Source organism: Geotrypetes seraphini, chromosome 1, assembly GCF_902459505.1.
Source record: "Geotrypetes seraphini chromosome 1, aGeoSer1.1, whole genome shotgun sequence".
Taxonomy (NCBI): Eukaryota; Metazoa; Chordata; class Amphibia; order Gymnophiona; family Dermophiidae; genus Geotrypetes; species Geotrypetes seraphini.
In genome coordinates, this window is record NC_047084.1 from 225,073,829 (window position 1) to 225,090,244 (window position 16,416).

The 16,416-nt window shown below is 49.9% G+C and overlaps 1 protein-coding gene across 4 annotated transcripts in view; it reads left to right on the top strand.

The window, feature by feature from the left end:
• Nucleotides 1–16,416, top strand: part of UGDH (UDP-glucose 6-dehydrogenase) — a 133,216-nt gene that overhangs the window by 38,498 nt on the left and 78,302 nt on the right. For all 4 annotated transcript variants that reach the window (XM_033947352.1, XM_033947322.1, XM_033947341.1 and 1 more), the window contains one exon: nt 7,280–7,480. In XM_033947352.1, the coding sequence (XP_033803243.1) occupies nt 7,280–7,480 (201 nt within the window). The remainder of the gene's footprint in view (nt 1–7,279; nt 7,481–16,416) is intronic.

Genomic DNA, 16,416 nt, shown 5'->3' on the forward strand with positions numbered 1-16,416 from the left:
TGCGGGGAACTGGAGCGCCTGAAGAAACAAGTTAGACTCCTGGAAGGCAGAATACTTGAACTAGAGGCACTTCATTCAGCAGAGGACGAGGACAAAGAGGCAGACAACTTCATGACAAGGGAAACCATTGAAGAAGAAGTCCGGGAGTTAGAGAAGTTCATCGAGGAGGCATACAGAGAGGCCGTGGAAACTCACCAGCAACAGTGGAACTACCGAGACACACCCACAGTGAGTGAGGACCACCTAGAGGACAACCACAAGGAAGAAATGGGTGACACAGCAGTGACATTTGTAAACAGTGAAGGGAACCCACAGGAAGACGAGACCAGAGCAAGCCAGCACCAGGATGAGGGAAGATGGAAGTACACGGAGGACACAGACCTACAGCTGGAGAGATGGACATTTTCAGGGACACGGACCTGAGGCTGGAGAGGCAAGAGAAGACAGAGAGGACAGCGATCATCGTGGGGGACTCCATCATCAGGCAAGTTGACAGCCACATATCAGGAGGAAGACAAGATCGCTTGGTGACCTGCCTACCAGGAGCCAAGATAGAAGACATAGTGAGCCGCATCGACAGGATCATCGACAGTGTGAAAGAGGAAGAAATGGCAGTGGTGATCCATTTGGGGACTAACAACGTGAGCAACAGGAATTACAGCAGAGAAGTACTGAAGGATCAGTTCTGGATGCTAGGAAGGAAGCTGAAGACCAGAACACCAAGGGTAGCATTCTCGGAAATCCTGCCTGTACCCAGGGCTGATGAGAAAAGGCAGATGGAGCTGCAAGCAGTCAACGCGTGGATGAGGCACTGGTGTGAGGAAGAAGGATTCCACTTCGTGCGCAACTGGACGACGTTCTGGGGGAAGACCAAGCAATACAGGAAGGACGGACTCCACCTCAGCAGAGATGGAATGAGGCTACTTGCAAGCAACATCAAGAGAGAAATTGATAAGTTTTTAAACTAGGAAGAAGATGAAAGCCGACAGTCGACCAAGAGAAAGTGTCGATGATTCGGGAACCGATATACCCAGAGGATACCGTGCAGGAAGATAGTGGGGAAGACTCACCGGATCTGAGGCAAGACAGATCTAAAGAGACACAAGGGGAAAGGAAATGCAATAAAGGAACAGGCCACAAACTCAAGTGTATGTACACGAACGCAAGAAACAAGTTGGGTGAATTAGAAGCTGTGGCACAAAATGATAACATTGACATCGGCATCACGGAAACATGGTGGACCGAAGAAAACGTCTGGGACACTGTGCTACCGGGATACAAACTATACCGCAGTGGGTCAAAAAGGTGGGGGTGTTGCCCTATAAGTCAAAGAAGGAATCAAATCTACCGGAGAGAACACGCCTGAAATGACGAGTAAGTTAGAGTCTCTATGGGTCAAAATTCCGGGAGCCAATGGATTGGAAATGAAGATTGGCATCTACTATTGACCCCCAGGGCAGTCTGAAGAAATTGATGGAGAAATGATAGATGAGATCAAACGCAACTGCAGGGGAGGCAACGCAGTTATCATGGGTGATTTCAACTATCCGGGAATAGACTGGAACCTAGGTACCTCCGGCTGTGGTAGGGAGACCAAGTTCTGGATGCTGTAGGCGATTGTTTCCTGGAACAACTTGTCAAGGAAAATACAAGAGGCAATGCAATTCTGGACTTGATTTATATTCCGCTTGTGCCTTGCGGTTCTAAGCGGATTCCAGACCTCTAATCTGTAATCCGCTTAGAACCGCAAGGCACAAGCGGAATATAAATCACTAATGTAATGTAATGTAATTCTAAATGGACTACGAGGACAGGCGCAAGATGTAGAAGTAGAGGGGATGCTGGGAACCAGTGATCACAATATGATCCGCTTCAACATGGATGCAGGGACAAAACATCGATCCAGAACAACGGCCACGGCACTTAACTTCCGAAAAGGGAATTACGAAGGGATGAGATTCATGGTAGGGAAGAAGATCAAGAAGAGGATAAGCGCTGTTAAAACGCTAGAGCAGGCATGGTCCCTTTTTAAAGGCACAATCACCGAGGCACAAAATCAATATATACCGCGTATCAATAAGGGATCCAAGAGGAAAAGGAACAAAGAACCGGTGTGGCTCACTGTTGTGGTGAAGGAAGCGATCAGAGAAAATAAGACTTCATTTAATGAATGGGAAAGGTCAAAAACGGACGAAAACTGGAAAAAGCACAAACAGCATCAACGCAGGTGCCATAAAGCGGTAAAAGGGGCCAAAAAAGACTACGAGGCAAAACTTCAAGCCATTCTTTCGATATATTAAGGGGAAACGACCCGTAAAGGAAGCGGTGGGACCATTGGATGATGATGGAATAAACGGAGTGCTAAAGGAGGACAAAGCCATCGCCGATAAACTGAACACATTTTTTGCATCTATGTTTACCAAAGAGGATATACACAACATACCGGAACCCAACAGACTATATTCTGGAGCTGAATACGGGAAACTGACAAAGTTGACGGTCAGTCTAGAAGAAGTATGCAGGCAGATTGATAGGCTTAAGAGTGACAAATCCCCGGGACCGGATGGCATCAATCCGAGGGTCATTAAGGAACTGAAAGGGACAATAGCTGAACTACTTCAATTAATAGCCAATCTGTCGATCAAATCGGGAAAGATTCCATAAGACTGGAAGGTGGCGAATGTTACGCCAATCTTCAAAAAAGGTTCAAGGGGAGATCCGGGAAACTACAGACTGGTGAGTCTGACCTTGGTACCAGGAAAGATGGTAGAGGTGCTGATAAAAGACCGCATCATTGATCACCTAGATGGACACAATCTGATGAGGACCAGTCAGCACGGCTTCAGCAAAGGACGATCTTGCTTGACGAACCTGCTGCACTTCTTTGAGGGAGTCAACAGGCAGATAGACAAGAGTGACCCAGTCGACATTATATATCTGGATTTTCAGAAGGCGTTCGACAAGGTTCTGCATGAACGACTTCTTCGGAAAATTGAAAGCCATGCAATAGAGGGTGAACTACTCACATGGATTAGAAACTGGCTAACAGATAGGAAACAGAGAGTGGGGGTAAATGGACAATACTCGGACTGGAAGAACGTCACCAGTGGGGTGCCTCAGGGCTCGGTGTTTGGACCCATGCTCTTCAACATATTCATAAATGATCTGGAAATAGGTACGATGAGTGAGGTGGTTAAATTTGCGGACAATACGAAGTTATTCAGAGTAGTGAAGACGCAGGGGGACTGTGAAGATCTGCAACACGACATACATGCTCAAGAAATAGGCAACAACATGGCAAATGAGGTTCAAAGTGGATAAGTGTAAAGTAATGCATGTTGGTATCAAAAATCCCATGCATGAATACAGAATGTCCGGGGCGGTACTTGGGGAGACCCCCCAGGAAAGGGAGTTGGGAGTACTGGTTGACAAGTCGATGAAGCCATCTGCACAATGTGCGGTGGCGGCAAAAAGGGCGAACAGAATGCTAGGAATGATTAAGAAGGGAATCACAAACAGATCAGAGAAGGTTATCATACCGCTGTACCAGGCCATGGTACGCCCTCACCTGGAATACTTCGTCCAGCACTGGTCACCGTACATGAAGGACATGGCACTACTCGAAAGGGTCCAGAGAAGAGCAACTAAAATGGTTAAGGGGTTGGAGGAGCTGCCTTACAGTAAGAAATTAGAGAAGCTGGGCCTATTCTCCCTTGAAAAGAGGAGATTGAGAGGGGACATGATCGAAACATTCAAGATAATGAAGGGATTAGATTCAGTAGATAAAGATAGGTTGTTCACCCTCTCCAAGGTAGAGAGGAAGAGAGGGCACTTTCTAAAGTTAAAAGGGGATAGATTCCGTACAAACGTAAGGAAGTTCTTCTTCACCCAAAGAGTGGTGGAGAGCTGGAATGCTCTTCCGGAGTCTGTTATAGGGGAAAACACCCTCCAGGGATTCAAGACAAGGTTGGACAAGTTCTTGCTGAACCAGAACGAACGCAGGTAGGGCTGGTCTCGGTTAGGGCACAGGTCTTTGACCTGGGGGCCGCTGCGTGAGCGGACTGCTGGGCACGATGGACCGCTGGTCTGACCCAGCAGCGGCAATTCTTATGTTCTTATGTTTAGACAGCGGCCAAGGAGAGAGAGAAAGAGAGGCAGAAAGACAGACAGTGGCCAACGAGAGACGGAAAGACAGACAGACAGCGGCCAGAGAGAGACAGAAAGACAGACAGCAGCCAAAGAGAGAGACAGACACAGACACATCTGTTCTAGCACCCGTTAATGTAACGGGCTTAAAGACTTGTGTGTGTGGCTTTTCAAGTTGAAACGTGGACCTTGTTGGGGTCCAGTACAAAAAGGATTAAAAACTATCTGTAAAGCTTGCCTTATGTTTTAGCTATTTGTTTTTACAATTTATATGTTCTTAATAAATTGATTGTCCTTGAGTCTGATGGTTGGTGTCCCTTCCTCAACGGAGCCCTGCCATGATTGTGGAGTGGACCTTGATGCTGGATTTTATTCGGCTCCTCTGAAAGGAGTATTCCTCAGATGCCGCTCATTTGACACAGCCAGTGGGCGCATCGGGGCTTTTCCAGTCTGTTGTACCTGTGGTGAAGCTTCCTGTTTGGGAGCCCTCTCATCCGGCTATGCCAGACCTCAATTGCAGTAGTTGCCATGAGGATATTATGATTCCTCTGTCTCCTGCCACTATTTTTATTTTGGATACAGCTGATGCCTTGCTGAGACTGGTCTCTTCAACTGCCCTGAGCATCTGGATTTGGGTACTGACCCTTTTTCACAGATTTTTAAGCAGGCCTCTGTCTGCCTCTTGATGTTCTGAAAGAGCTCCATTTGGATTCTCCACCTTACATTTCTCAGGCTTCAGTCCCTGATCATTGTCCTATGCCCTTTTTTTGTCCATTTAGTCCACAGCTCCTTGGTCTGGTTTCAGAACAATGTAATACCTGGAAAGCTCTTTCCAACCTTCTAAAGCTATGTCTACGCTTTATCACCTGGATCCTGATTTTTTGGCAGGTTTGAACAGCCTGAGGTAGATCCCGCTGTAGCACTGGTTATCTAGCGCACAGCCCTCCCTAGTGATGGGGGAGTGTGGTTTAAGGATTCTCAGGATCGCAGGGTGGATTTTGTTACAAAACATTCTTTTCTAGTGGCATCTTCAGGTAGCCAAGTGATGGTGGCTGCTTCCTTTATGGCTCATGCCTGTCATTCTGGCCTGCACAATGCATCCTCTATGGAGGTGCATGCCTGTCCTCTGCTGGTGATGGTTGATGTGGATTAAGGGCCAGGCACCCTTTATGTTTTCATTCGAGTTCTTGGTGTACATTTTCTACTGGTACATTGTCTGTGCACCAGACTCTTTGGATCCATCTTTGGACTGGGGACGCTGCCTCAAGGATCATCTTAAGCGGACATCTTTTTTCAAGGGCCAGCTTCTTGTTGGTATAGGTCTGGATGACCTCTACACAGATGTTGCCAAGCGCCACCTTCAGTCGCTCCCTGTGAACATGTTTCACTGGATGTCGAGATGGGATCATGGTACTCTTCATTCCTCCCACAGGTATTGTCAGGGATATACAGGTTTTTTCTCCTAGAGACATTCCCAGGGCTACGCCCACTTTCCATGCTTTGGTGTAGCCTTGGCTAGTTCATGAGCTCCTGTATGTGTTCCCTCCGTGGCCTCTAGTTGGTCGGGTGTTCTGGCCTGGTGTTCTAGTTGGTCGGGTGTTCTGGCATTCTGGCCTGGTGATTCAAGTGGCTCCGGATTGGCCTCGTTGCTCGTGGAATGCTGATCTCATACATCTTCAGTGGAAGAAGAAGATCGAAGATCCCGGCTCCCTCTTCATCGATATCATCTCAATCAGGGATCAGTGCCCATGGAGAACCCTCTGTGCTTTGGTGTTAACGGCATGGATATTGAGTGCTCAACCTTGCTGAATGTGGTTATTTGGAAATAATTATCTCAACTCATTTGTGCTTGAAGAAACCTTCTACTATGTCTTCTTATGCCAAAGCCTGGTAGGCTTTCCAACAATGGTGTGCTAGGGATCAGGTGGAGCATGAGAAGGCTCCCATTTTGGTAGTCCTGGCTTTCCTTCTTGAGAGTTTAGATAAAGGTCTGGCAGTGGCCTCCCTGAAAGTTCAAGTTGAAAGCCTTTCGTGTTTTCGAGTGCGCAAAAGTGCTAGTTTGCTTACTGCTTATCCTGAGGTGACTAGGCTTATGAGAAGGGGTGCTTAGTTTGTGTGCTCACTTGCATCTTCCTTTCCCTTTGTAGAATCCTTGGAGAGGCCCCTTTTGAACCACTGAAGGATGCTTCTCTTCTGTTCCTAACAATAAAAGACTTTTTTCTGATCACCGTTGTCTCAGCATGGTGTAGTTCGGAGCTTAAGGCTCTTTTGTGCAGGGAACCCTTTCTCCATATTATGGATGCGGGTGTTTTCTTCCATACTGTACCTTCCTTCTTGCCAACAGTGGTCTTGGCTTTTCATGTCAACCCGAAGAAACATAGAAACATGATGGCAGATAAAGGCCAAATGGCCCATCTAGTCTGCCCATCCGCATTAACCATTCTCTTTCTCTGAGAGATCCCACGTGCCTATCCCAAGCCCTCTTGAATTCAGACACAGTCTCTTGTCTCCACCACCTCTTCCGGGAGACTGTTCCACGCATCTACCACCCTTTCTGCAAAAAAGTATTTCCTTAGATTACTCTGGAGGTTAGGTTGCCTGCATTTCATTCAACAGGTTCGGAGAACAAAGGTTATATCTTATGCAAATTGGATGTCCAGAAGGTCTTGCTTCATTATTTGGAGAGGAATAATGCGTTCAGGCTGTCTGATCACATTTTTGTTCTAACTGCTGTGTCTCGCTGTGGTAGGCCGGTATCTAATTCCAAAACGCTCCTGGACCATGGGATGATTTTCCAAGAGCTGCTGAGCAGGGATATGGTGTGCATCTATCAAAGAAGGGAAGAAGTGTCTTTGCTGGCAGGCTGGCTAATCTATTGAAGAGGGTTTTAAACTAGAAGTGATGGGGCAGGGTGATCAAATCTCCTGGGTGAGTATAAGCCCTCGGTAAGTAAATCACTGAATACACAGATGGGAAAAGAGGGCAATGCTTGAAGTATGGGAAACAAGATTCTGGATCTAGAAGCTGTGATGGAAGAAGAGTAGTTGGATATAGTATTGGGAGAGGGGGAAGAGTATGTTTAAAAACCACAAAACTAGCTCATTATCTTTTTTTTTTTTTTTTTCTTCACCAGGTGAATACCCCAACGAAAACATATGGAATGGGGAAAGGCCGTGCTGCAGATCTCAAATACATCGAAGCCTGCGCCAGAAGGATTGTACAAAACTCAAATGGGTACAAGATTGTCACAGAAAAGAGCACTGTGCCAGTCCGGGCAGCAGAAAGCATTCGCCGTATATTTGATGCCAACACTAAACCCAACTTAAACCTCCAGGTAACCTGATGGACACTAGGGAGTGAGGGTAGGGGATGTAGCAACATTCTGTGGTACAGATTAGAGAATGACACGGTGGCGGTTTACCCGCGGCCACCGCATTTTAGCCGCGGGTCACCGCCGAAAACGGGGAAGAAAACTAGCAGTCGCTGCGGCGACGGGGACAAGGCCATTCACCGCGGTGAATGGGTCTTGTCCCCACAGTGAGGCATGAAGGATCGCACGGTCCCCGCAGCTCACACCCGCCTGCCCAATCGATTCTAGTGTTTAGCCAGCTCTCTCCCTTCTCCTCACCTTAGTTTGTAGATTTTCTTTTTCGGCGACCCGCACGCTATCAGAGAGCCGCGCACCCGCTGCTGCTCAGTTTCGATCTTCTGCTCTGACGCAACCGGAAACAGGAAGTTGCAGCAGAGCAGAAGATTGAACACTGAGCAGCCGCGCGTGTGCGGCTCTTTGGGAAAGCGTGCAGGTCGCTGAAAAAGAAAGCCTGCAAATTAAGGTGAGGAGAAGGGAGAGAGCTGGCTAAACACTAGGATCGATTGGGCAGGCGGGTGGGGGCTGCGAGGACTGTGTGATCGCTAGTGTTCCCGGCTCAGACTGTAAGGAGGGAGTGAAAGGGAAAAGGATTCTGGGCCAAGGTGATGAAAACGGAAAGAAAAACCCACAGCAGGAAAGAAAGGGAAGGACAGGCAGGTGAGCCAGATGCTAGAAGCAGGGGGGGGGGAAGAAAGAGGGAAAAAAGCTAGATGGGGTTGAAAAGAAGAGACACACTGGTATGGAAGAGGAAGATAGGGGAAATCTGGACACAGGAAGGTAACAGAAAGAGGGGAAATTATGTGCATTGGGGCATAGGGACAGAGACAAAAAGGGGACATGCCATGTGGATGGAATATGGACACAGGGGGGGGCAATGGCAGATACATAGGGGAGATATTAGAAAAGTATATAAAATCGTACCCGTTTGAGGCTTTTATGTATGCAGCAGTGACGGTGACGGGGCGGTGAATGGGATGGCAGTGGCGGTGACGGGGCGGTGAAGAGGATGGTGAGACGGGGACGGGGCGGTAACGGGGATGGTGAGACGGGGACGGGGCGGTGACGGGGATGGTGAGACGGGGACGGGGCGGTGACGGGGATGGTGAGACGGGGACGGGGCGGTGACGGGGACCAATTTTTTCACCGTGTCATTCTCTAGTACAGATCCCAGAGCAAGCGTTGGCTTCCACCATATCTTTCTCTATAGCAGATTATGGACTTTCCTCCCAGGAACTTGTCCAAACCTTTTTAAAACCTAGCTATGTTAACTGCTGTTGCCACATCCTCTGGCAATGTGTTCCAGAGCTTAACTATTTTCTGAGTGAAAACATTTTTTCTTATTGGCTTTAAAAGTATTTTCCTGTAACTTTATCAAGTGTCCCTTAATCTTTGTAATTTTAGATGGAGTAAAAAATTGATTATCCCAGGACAAGCAGGCAGCATATTCTTAACACATGGGTGACGTCACCGACGGAGCCCTCGGTACGGACCTTTTTAACTAGAAGTTTCTAGTTGGCCGCACCGCGCGTGCGCGAGTGCCTTCCCGCCCGACGGAGGAGTGCGTGGTCCCCAGTTTCTTCGTTTCCGCGGAGCGAAGAAGACGCGTGTATTTTTTCAACGGCCGTTGAAATCACTTTTTCGCCTTCCCGCTCGCGTTTTTTTCCTAATTTTTTCTCTCTTTACCTTCGGGTTTATTTTTCTTTGATTTGCAAAAAAAAAAAAAAAAAACTTTCATTTTTTCCTTTTCCTTTCGTTTTTGCCCCGGCGGGGCCTGTTGCCATTATACAGGCCTCGGACTTCGATTTTGCGGAGGCTATCTTCCCCTTCATGCCCCCGCAGGTCGGTTTTAAGAAGTGCCAGCGGTGTGCACGCCCGATCTCCGTATCTGACCCACACAATTGGTGTTTGCAGTGTCTGGGTCCGGAGCATCGGGCGGACTCCTGCACCCGCTGTGCCACTCTGCAAAAACGAACACTTAAAAACCGAAGAATCCAACAAACTCTTCTCTTCGGCACCGAGTCGGCGATGGACTCCTCACCTTCAACGGCGGTACCTCAAAAATCGGCACCGTCGACCTCGACACCGACCGACCCCGCATCGGCGCCGCTGGCGCCAGGTAAGCCGGCTAAGAAGCCTTCCTCTTCCCTCGAGCGCCCTCCAGCTACGGTGGCGACACCGTCCCTACCGGCATCGCACCGGTCCCGCAAACGCTCCGCCCCGATATCGGTGAGTGCCTCGTCATCGGCCTCCTCATCGCCGGGGCGTGGAGCGGCATCCAAGGAACCGAAGAAAAAGAAAGCGGTTCCGATGCCACCCCTAGATGACCGTATCTCGGTCATTCTACAAGCTCAGCTTCAGGAACAGTTGAAGAAACAACTTGAACAACTGTTACCCTCTATCCTGGCACCGCTCCTTCCGGTACCAGACCGGCCCGAGCCCCGCACCGAGCCCCCGGTGTCCACTCCTTCGGTACCGGTAAACACCTCTATGCCGATCCTTTCGGCCCAACAACTTCACGCCGATCCGGTGGTTCATTCTCAGACCACTGTGGATCCTCCTCAGCACCAGGCGGTACGGCATTCTTCTCGGGACCGAGAACGATGCCGATCGTCCTCCCCTGGTACCGTTTCAGTGCGCTCTGGTAAGTCTTTGTCCAAGACTCGCCACACCGCGCCCTCCACCCCGGTGTCTCGACATGCACCAGAGGTCAGAGACCCTGATTTGTGGGAGGAGACTCCCCTCGGTACCGAGGAGGATCCCTCCTCATCTGATGAGGAACCATCGGCACCCGATGCCACCTCTAAACCAGAGCAGTCCTCATTCACTAAATTTCTGAGAGAAATGTCTGCTGCCCTGTCCCTTCCACTAGAATCTGACTCGAAAAAGTCTCAAGCCTTTCTAGAGGCTTTAGACTTTGAGCAACCTCCTAAGGAGTTCCTCAAGCTTCCCGTACATGACATCCTACGGGAAACGTTCTACAAGAACTTGGAAACTCCCCTCACGGTACCGGGAGCCCCCCGTAAGCTGGACAACCTTTACCGGGTCATCCCTATACCTGGATTTGACAAATCTCAATTGCCCCATGAGTCCCTTTTAGTGGAATCCACTTTGAAAAAGACTCAGGGCTCCAGTGTCTATGCCTCTACCCCTCCTGGCAGAGAAGGTAAGACCATGGACAAATTTGGCAAGAGGCTTTACCAAAATGCCATGCTGGCCAACAGGGCAAACAACTATTCCTTCCATTTTTCTTTCTACCTAAAACACTTGGTCCAACAACTGTCTACCCTTCAGAAGTACCTTCCTGAGCGCAAGGTCCCGCTATTCCAACAACACATCTCTGGTCTTCTCCAGATGCGAAAATACATGGTCCGCTCAATATACGACTCCTTCGAGCTCACCTCTCGGGCCTCTGCCATGGCCGTAGCCATGCGTCGACTAGCCTGGCTCAGAGTCTCCGACCTGGACATCAACCACCAGGATCGTTTGGCCAACGCCCCCTGTCTCGGGGATGAACTCTTTGGAGAGTCCCTGGATTCCACCACCCAGAAACTCTCGGCCCATGAGACCAGGTGGGACACCTTGATCAAGCCAAAAAAGAAGGCTCCGCCTGCTCGACCCTATCGGCCTCAATCATCTTACCAGCGGAGGTTCTCAGCCAGGCCACTCAATCCGCCCCCCCAACAATCTCGGCGACCTCGTCAACAGCAGCACCATGCCCAGGCTCGATCTCAGGCCACTCAACCCTCTAAGCCGCCTCAGCCTGCTAAACAGTCTCAGCCCTTTTGACTCTTCTCTCCAGGGCATAGCCAGTCATCCTCCCTCACTGCCTCTTCCACAGCCTATCGGGGGTCGTCTCACCATTTTCTCCAGCCGTTGGGAAGTCATCACGTCGGACCAGTGGGTCCTCAACATCATCCGCCACGGCTACTCTCTCAACTTCCAGACTCTTCCACCAGACAACCTTCCCGTTGAGTCTGCTTCACACTCATCTCAAACCCCCCTCCTCCTGAGGGAGGTTCAATCCCTCCTCCTCCTCAATGCCATCGAAGAAGTACCTCCAGATCAAAGGGGTCAGGGATTCTACTCCCGCTACTTCCTGGTTCCCAAAAAGACGGGAGACCTCCGTCCCATTCTCGATCTCAGGGACCTCAACAAGTGTCTGGTCAAGGAGAAGTTCAGAATGCTCTCCCTTGCCACGCTTTACCCTCTTCTCTCTCAACACGACTGGCTATGTTCCCTGGACCTCAAAGAGGCCTACACTCACATCTCCATCAATCAGAGTTCTCGCCGCTACCTGCGGTTCCAGGTACTGCACCACCACTATCAGTACAAGGTGCTACCGTTCGGCCTCGCCTCCTCACCCAGGGTCTTCACCAAGTGCCTTATAGTGGTAGCGGCCTTCCTCAGGTCTCACAACCTCCAGGTGTTCCCCTACTTGGACGATTGGTTGGTGAAAGCACCTTCTTCTCAACTCGCGCTACAAGCTACTCATCACACCATCTCTCTCCTCCACCTCCTGGGGTTCGAGATCAACTACCCCAAGTCGCATCTGCTTCCCACCCAGCGACTTCAATTCATTGGAGCAGTTCTGGACACCACGCTCATGAGGGCTTTTCTCCCCTCCGATCGCCAGCGGACCCTCCTCCATCTCTGCCGTCAGGTGCTCATGCATCCCTCCATTCCTGCCCGACAGATGATGGTCCTCCTGGGTCACATGGCCTCGACGGTGCATGTCCTTCCTCTGGCACGTCTCCACCTTCGTACGCCTCAGTGGACTCTCGCCACCCAATGGTCACAGACTACGGATCTTCTTTCTCATCCCATCTCTGTGACATCATCTCTTCAGCAATCTCTCAAATGGTGGTTGAACTCCTCAAATCTTTCCAGGGGTCTACTTTTTCATCTGCCCCCCCACTCTATGATCATCACCACAGATGCGTCCCCCTACGCGTGGGGAGCTCACCTGGGAGATCTACGCACCCAGGGACTTTGGACCCCACAGGAGCGTCGTCATCACATCAATTTCCTGGAACTCAGAGCCATGTTCTACGCCCTCAAGGCTTTCCAACATCTTCTCTGCCCTCAAGTCCTCCTCCTGTGCACAGACAATCAAGTCGCCATGTACTACATAAACAAGCAAGGCGGCACCGGATCTCGCCCCCTTTGTTTGGAGGCTCTGCGCATCTGGACCTGGGCCACGGACCGCAATCTCTTTCTCAGGGCGGTCTATATCCAGGGCGAACGGAACTCTCTGGCCGACAATCTCAGCCGCATCCTTCAACCTCACGAGTGGACGTTGGACCCTCCGACTCTGCTATCCATCTTTGCTCGATGGGGCACTCCGCAGGTGGACCTCTTTGCAGCACCTCACAATCATCAGCTGCCCCAATTCTGTTCCAGACTCTTCTCTCCTCACCGTCTGGCTCCGGATGCATTCCTGCTCGATTGGAGGGATCGGTTCCTGTATGCCTTCCCTCCACTTCCTCTGATGTTGCGGACCTTGTCCAAACTCCGCAAGGATCACGCCACCATGATTCTTATCGCACCTCGGTGGCCTCGCCAACACTGGTTCTCACTCCTGCTCCAACTCAGCTCCAGGGAACCCATTCTACTTCCTGTGTTTCCTACTCTACTTACGCAGCAGCATCAGTCTCTACTGCATCCCAATCTGTCTTCGCTCCACCTGACAGCTTGGTTTCTCTCGGGCTGACCTCTCCGGAGAATCTATCTCAACCGGTCCGCCTCATTTTGGACGCCTCCAGGAAACCGGCCACTCTCCAATGTTACCATCAGAAGTGGACCAGATTCTCCTCGTGGTGTCTCCGGCATCATCAGGAACCCACCTCCTTAGCGGTGGAAACTGTCTTGGAATATTTGCTCTCACTGTCCAATGCTGGCCTCAAAACTACCTCCATCAGAGTCCACCTCAGTGCCATCACTGCGTTTCATGAGCCTATTCTCGGAAAACCCCTCACGGCTCATCCTCTGGTTTCCAGATTTATGAGAGGGCTCTTCAATATCAAACCGCCTCTCAAGCCTCCTCCTGTCGTCTGGGACCTGAATGTGGTTCTCTCAGCCCTCATGAAACCTCCGTTTGAGCCTCTTGCCACAACTTCGCTCAGGCTTCTTACCTGGAAGGTGCTTTTCCTAATTGCCATCACCTCTGCCAGGAGGGTTAGCGAACTGCATGCACTGGTTGCCGACCCACCTTTCACTGTTTTTCACCATGACAAGGTTGTTCTGCGTACCCACCCTAAATTCCTTCCCAAGGTGGTCTCGGCTTTTCACCTTAACCAGTCCATTGTGCTGCCCGTCTTCTTCCCTAAGCCTCACTCGCATCCTGGGGAACAGGCGTTGCACACGCTGGATTGTAAGCGTGCCCTTGCTTACTATCTTGATCGTACCAGAGCTCACCGGACATCCCCTCAGCTATTTTTGTCTTTCGATCCCAACCGTTTGGGTCGTCCTGTCTCCAAACGGACACTTTCCAATTGGCTTGCTGCCTGTATTGCTTTCTGCTACGCTCGGGCCGGTCTCTCACTGGAAGGAACTGTCACGGCCCACAGGGTCCGAGCTATGGCTGCTTCTGTAGCTTTCCTCCGCTCCACGCCCATCGAGGAAATCTGCAAGGCGGCCACTTGGTCCTCAGTTCACACATTCACTACTCACTACTGTCTGGATGCATTCTCCAGACGGGATGGACACTTCGGCCAATCTGTGTTACAAAATTTATTTTCCTAATGGCCAACCATCCCACCTCCCTCTTTGTTAGCTTGGAGGTCACCCATGTGTTAAGAATATGCTGCCTGCTTGTCCTGGGATAAAGCACAGTTACTTACCGTAACAGGTGTTATCCAGGGACAGCAGGCAGATATTCTTACGTCCCACCCACCTCCCCGGGTTGGCTTCTTAGCTGGCTTATACTAACTGGGGACCACGCACTCCTCCGTCGGGCGGGAAGGCACTCGCGCACGCGCGGTGCGGCCAACTAGAAACTTCTAGTTAAAAAGGTCCGTACCGAGGGCTCCGTCGGTGACGTCACCCATGTGTTAAGAATATCTGCCTGCTGTCCCTGGATAACACCTGTTACGGTAAGTAACTGTGCTTTCCCTTGTACCAGTTCTACATCACTCAGGATTTTGTAGACTTGAATCATTTCTCCCCTCAGTGGTCTCTCTTCCAAGCTGAAGAGTCCTGACCTCTTTAGCCTTTCCTCATATGAGAGGAGTTGATCCCCTTTATCATCCTGGTCACTCTTCTTTGAACCTTTTTTAATAACTTACACTAAAAGGCTTTGCACCTAAGATGTGAAAACAACCAAAGTTTTTTTTAAGGCACTTTAAATGTGAAACCTCTGCATTAACTCTTTGAAGGGAGCATTCCCTGCACTTTAAAATGGCAGCTGTGTCTTAACATAAGGTAGCAAATACTGCTATGTTAATACAACCAATAACATAAAGTAAGCCAGGGGTGCCCACACTTTTTTTTGGGCTTGCGAGCTATTTTTAAAATGACCAAGTCAAAATGATCTAGCAACAATAAAATTTTTTTAAAAACCCCACAAAGCACACTGTTCGCAGAGAAAATGTTAATTATCATTTATATTTCGGGGTTTTTTCAAAGAGATCAAAGCAGATGACTCTATGCACTGTCACCTCAGTAACAACCATACAAAAATAGACAAATATACCCCCCCTTCTTTTTACTAAACCACAATAGCAGTTTTTAGCGCTGGGAGCTGCGCTAAATGCCCCGCACTACTCGCAATGCTCATAGGCTCCCTACGCTAAAAACCGCTATTGTGGTTTAGTAAAAGGGGGCCATAGTGCAACATATAGACAGCAGATATAAATTCTCAAAACGGACACATTTTGATCACTAAATTGAAAATAAAATCATTTTTCCTACCTTTGTTGTTTGGTGATTTCATGAGTCTCTGGTTGCACTTTCTTCTTCTGACTGTGCATCCAATATTTCTTCCCTTCTTTCAGCCTGTATATTTCCTCTCCTCCAGACCTCATTCCCTCCCCCAACTTTTTCTCCCTGCCTCCCTTTCTTTTTTTCTCTCTTCATGCCTCCTTTCCTTCCTACTCAATCCCATGGCCTGGCATCTCTCTCCTTTCCTTCTCTTCTATCTCTTCCTCCCCCACCCTGCTCTGGCATCTCCTCTCCTTCCTTTCTCTCTGGTCTGGCATCTGTCTCCTTAATTTTCCTTCCCTCCCCTCATGCCCTGGCATCTTTCTGCTCTCCTTCTCTTCTATCTTTCCCTCTCTCCCCCTCCATTATCTGACATTTTCTCTCCTTCCTTACCCCTGTTCTGACATCTGTCTCCTTCCCTTCTCTCTCCCTTCCATGGTTTGGTTTCTCTTTTCCTTCCCTTCTCTCAGAAGCCCATGATATTTCTGCTGCTGCCTCCGTGTTTGGTAGCCAGGCTGGAGGTAAAGGGCGACATCACCCCACACATTACAAAGTCCGGTTTGGACCTCTCAGACTTGCCTGCTAGTGGCCAAGTTGACACTTGCCCTGTCTTCTGGAGAAGCCCCAGTGAAGAAACGGGACGCAGCCACTTGCCTTCTCTGGCTCTGGGGATGCTGGAGTGGGAGAGGGTGACAGAAAAGTTGGTGGGGAGAGTGGCACTCGCCCATTTATGTTCGGCAGTGCACTCCTCGGGTGCGGGCACGAACGGAAACTTTCCATAGGGAGAGAAGGCAACGCTCAGAGCAGGGCTGCCGCATCCTGCCCCTGCTCCTTTGGCAGTCCAGATACATGCCGCTGTGGCCGCACAGTACGCGTCTGCAGCCAGCTACCAAGAGTCGTGCTCCGAAACCGGAGCTTGCAAAGTGCATCATTACTGTTTCCTAGTACGCAGTGTTAGAGGAACTGAACCCAGGCCGAGGTGC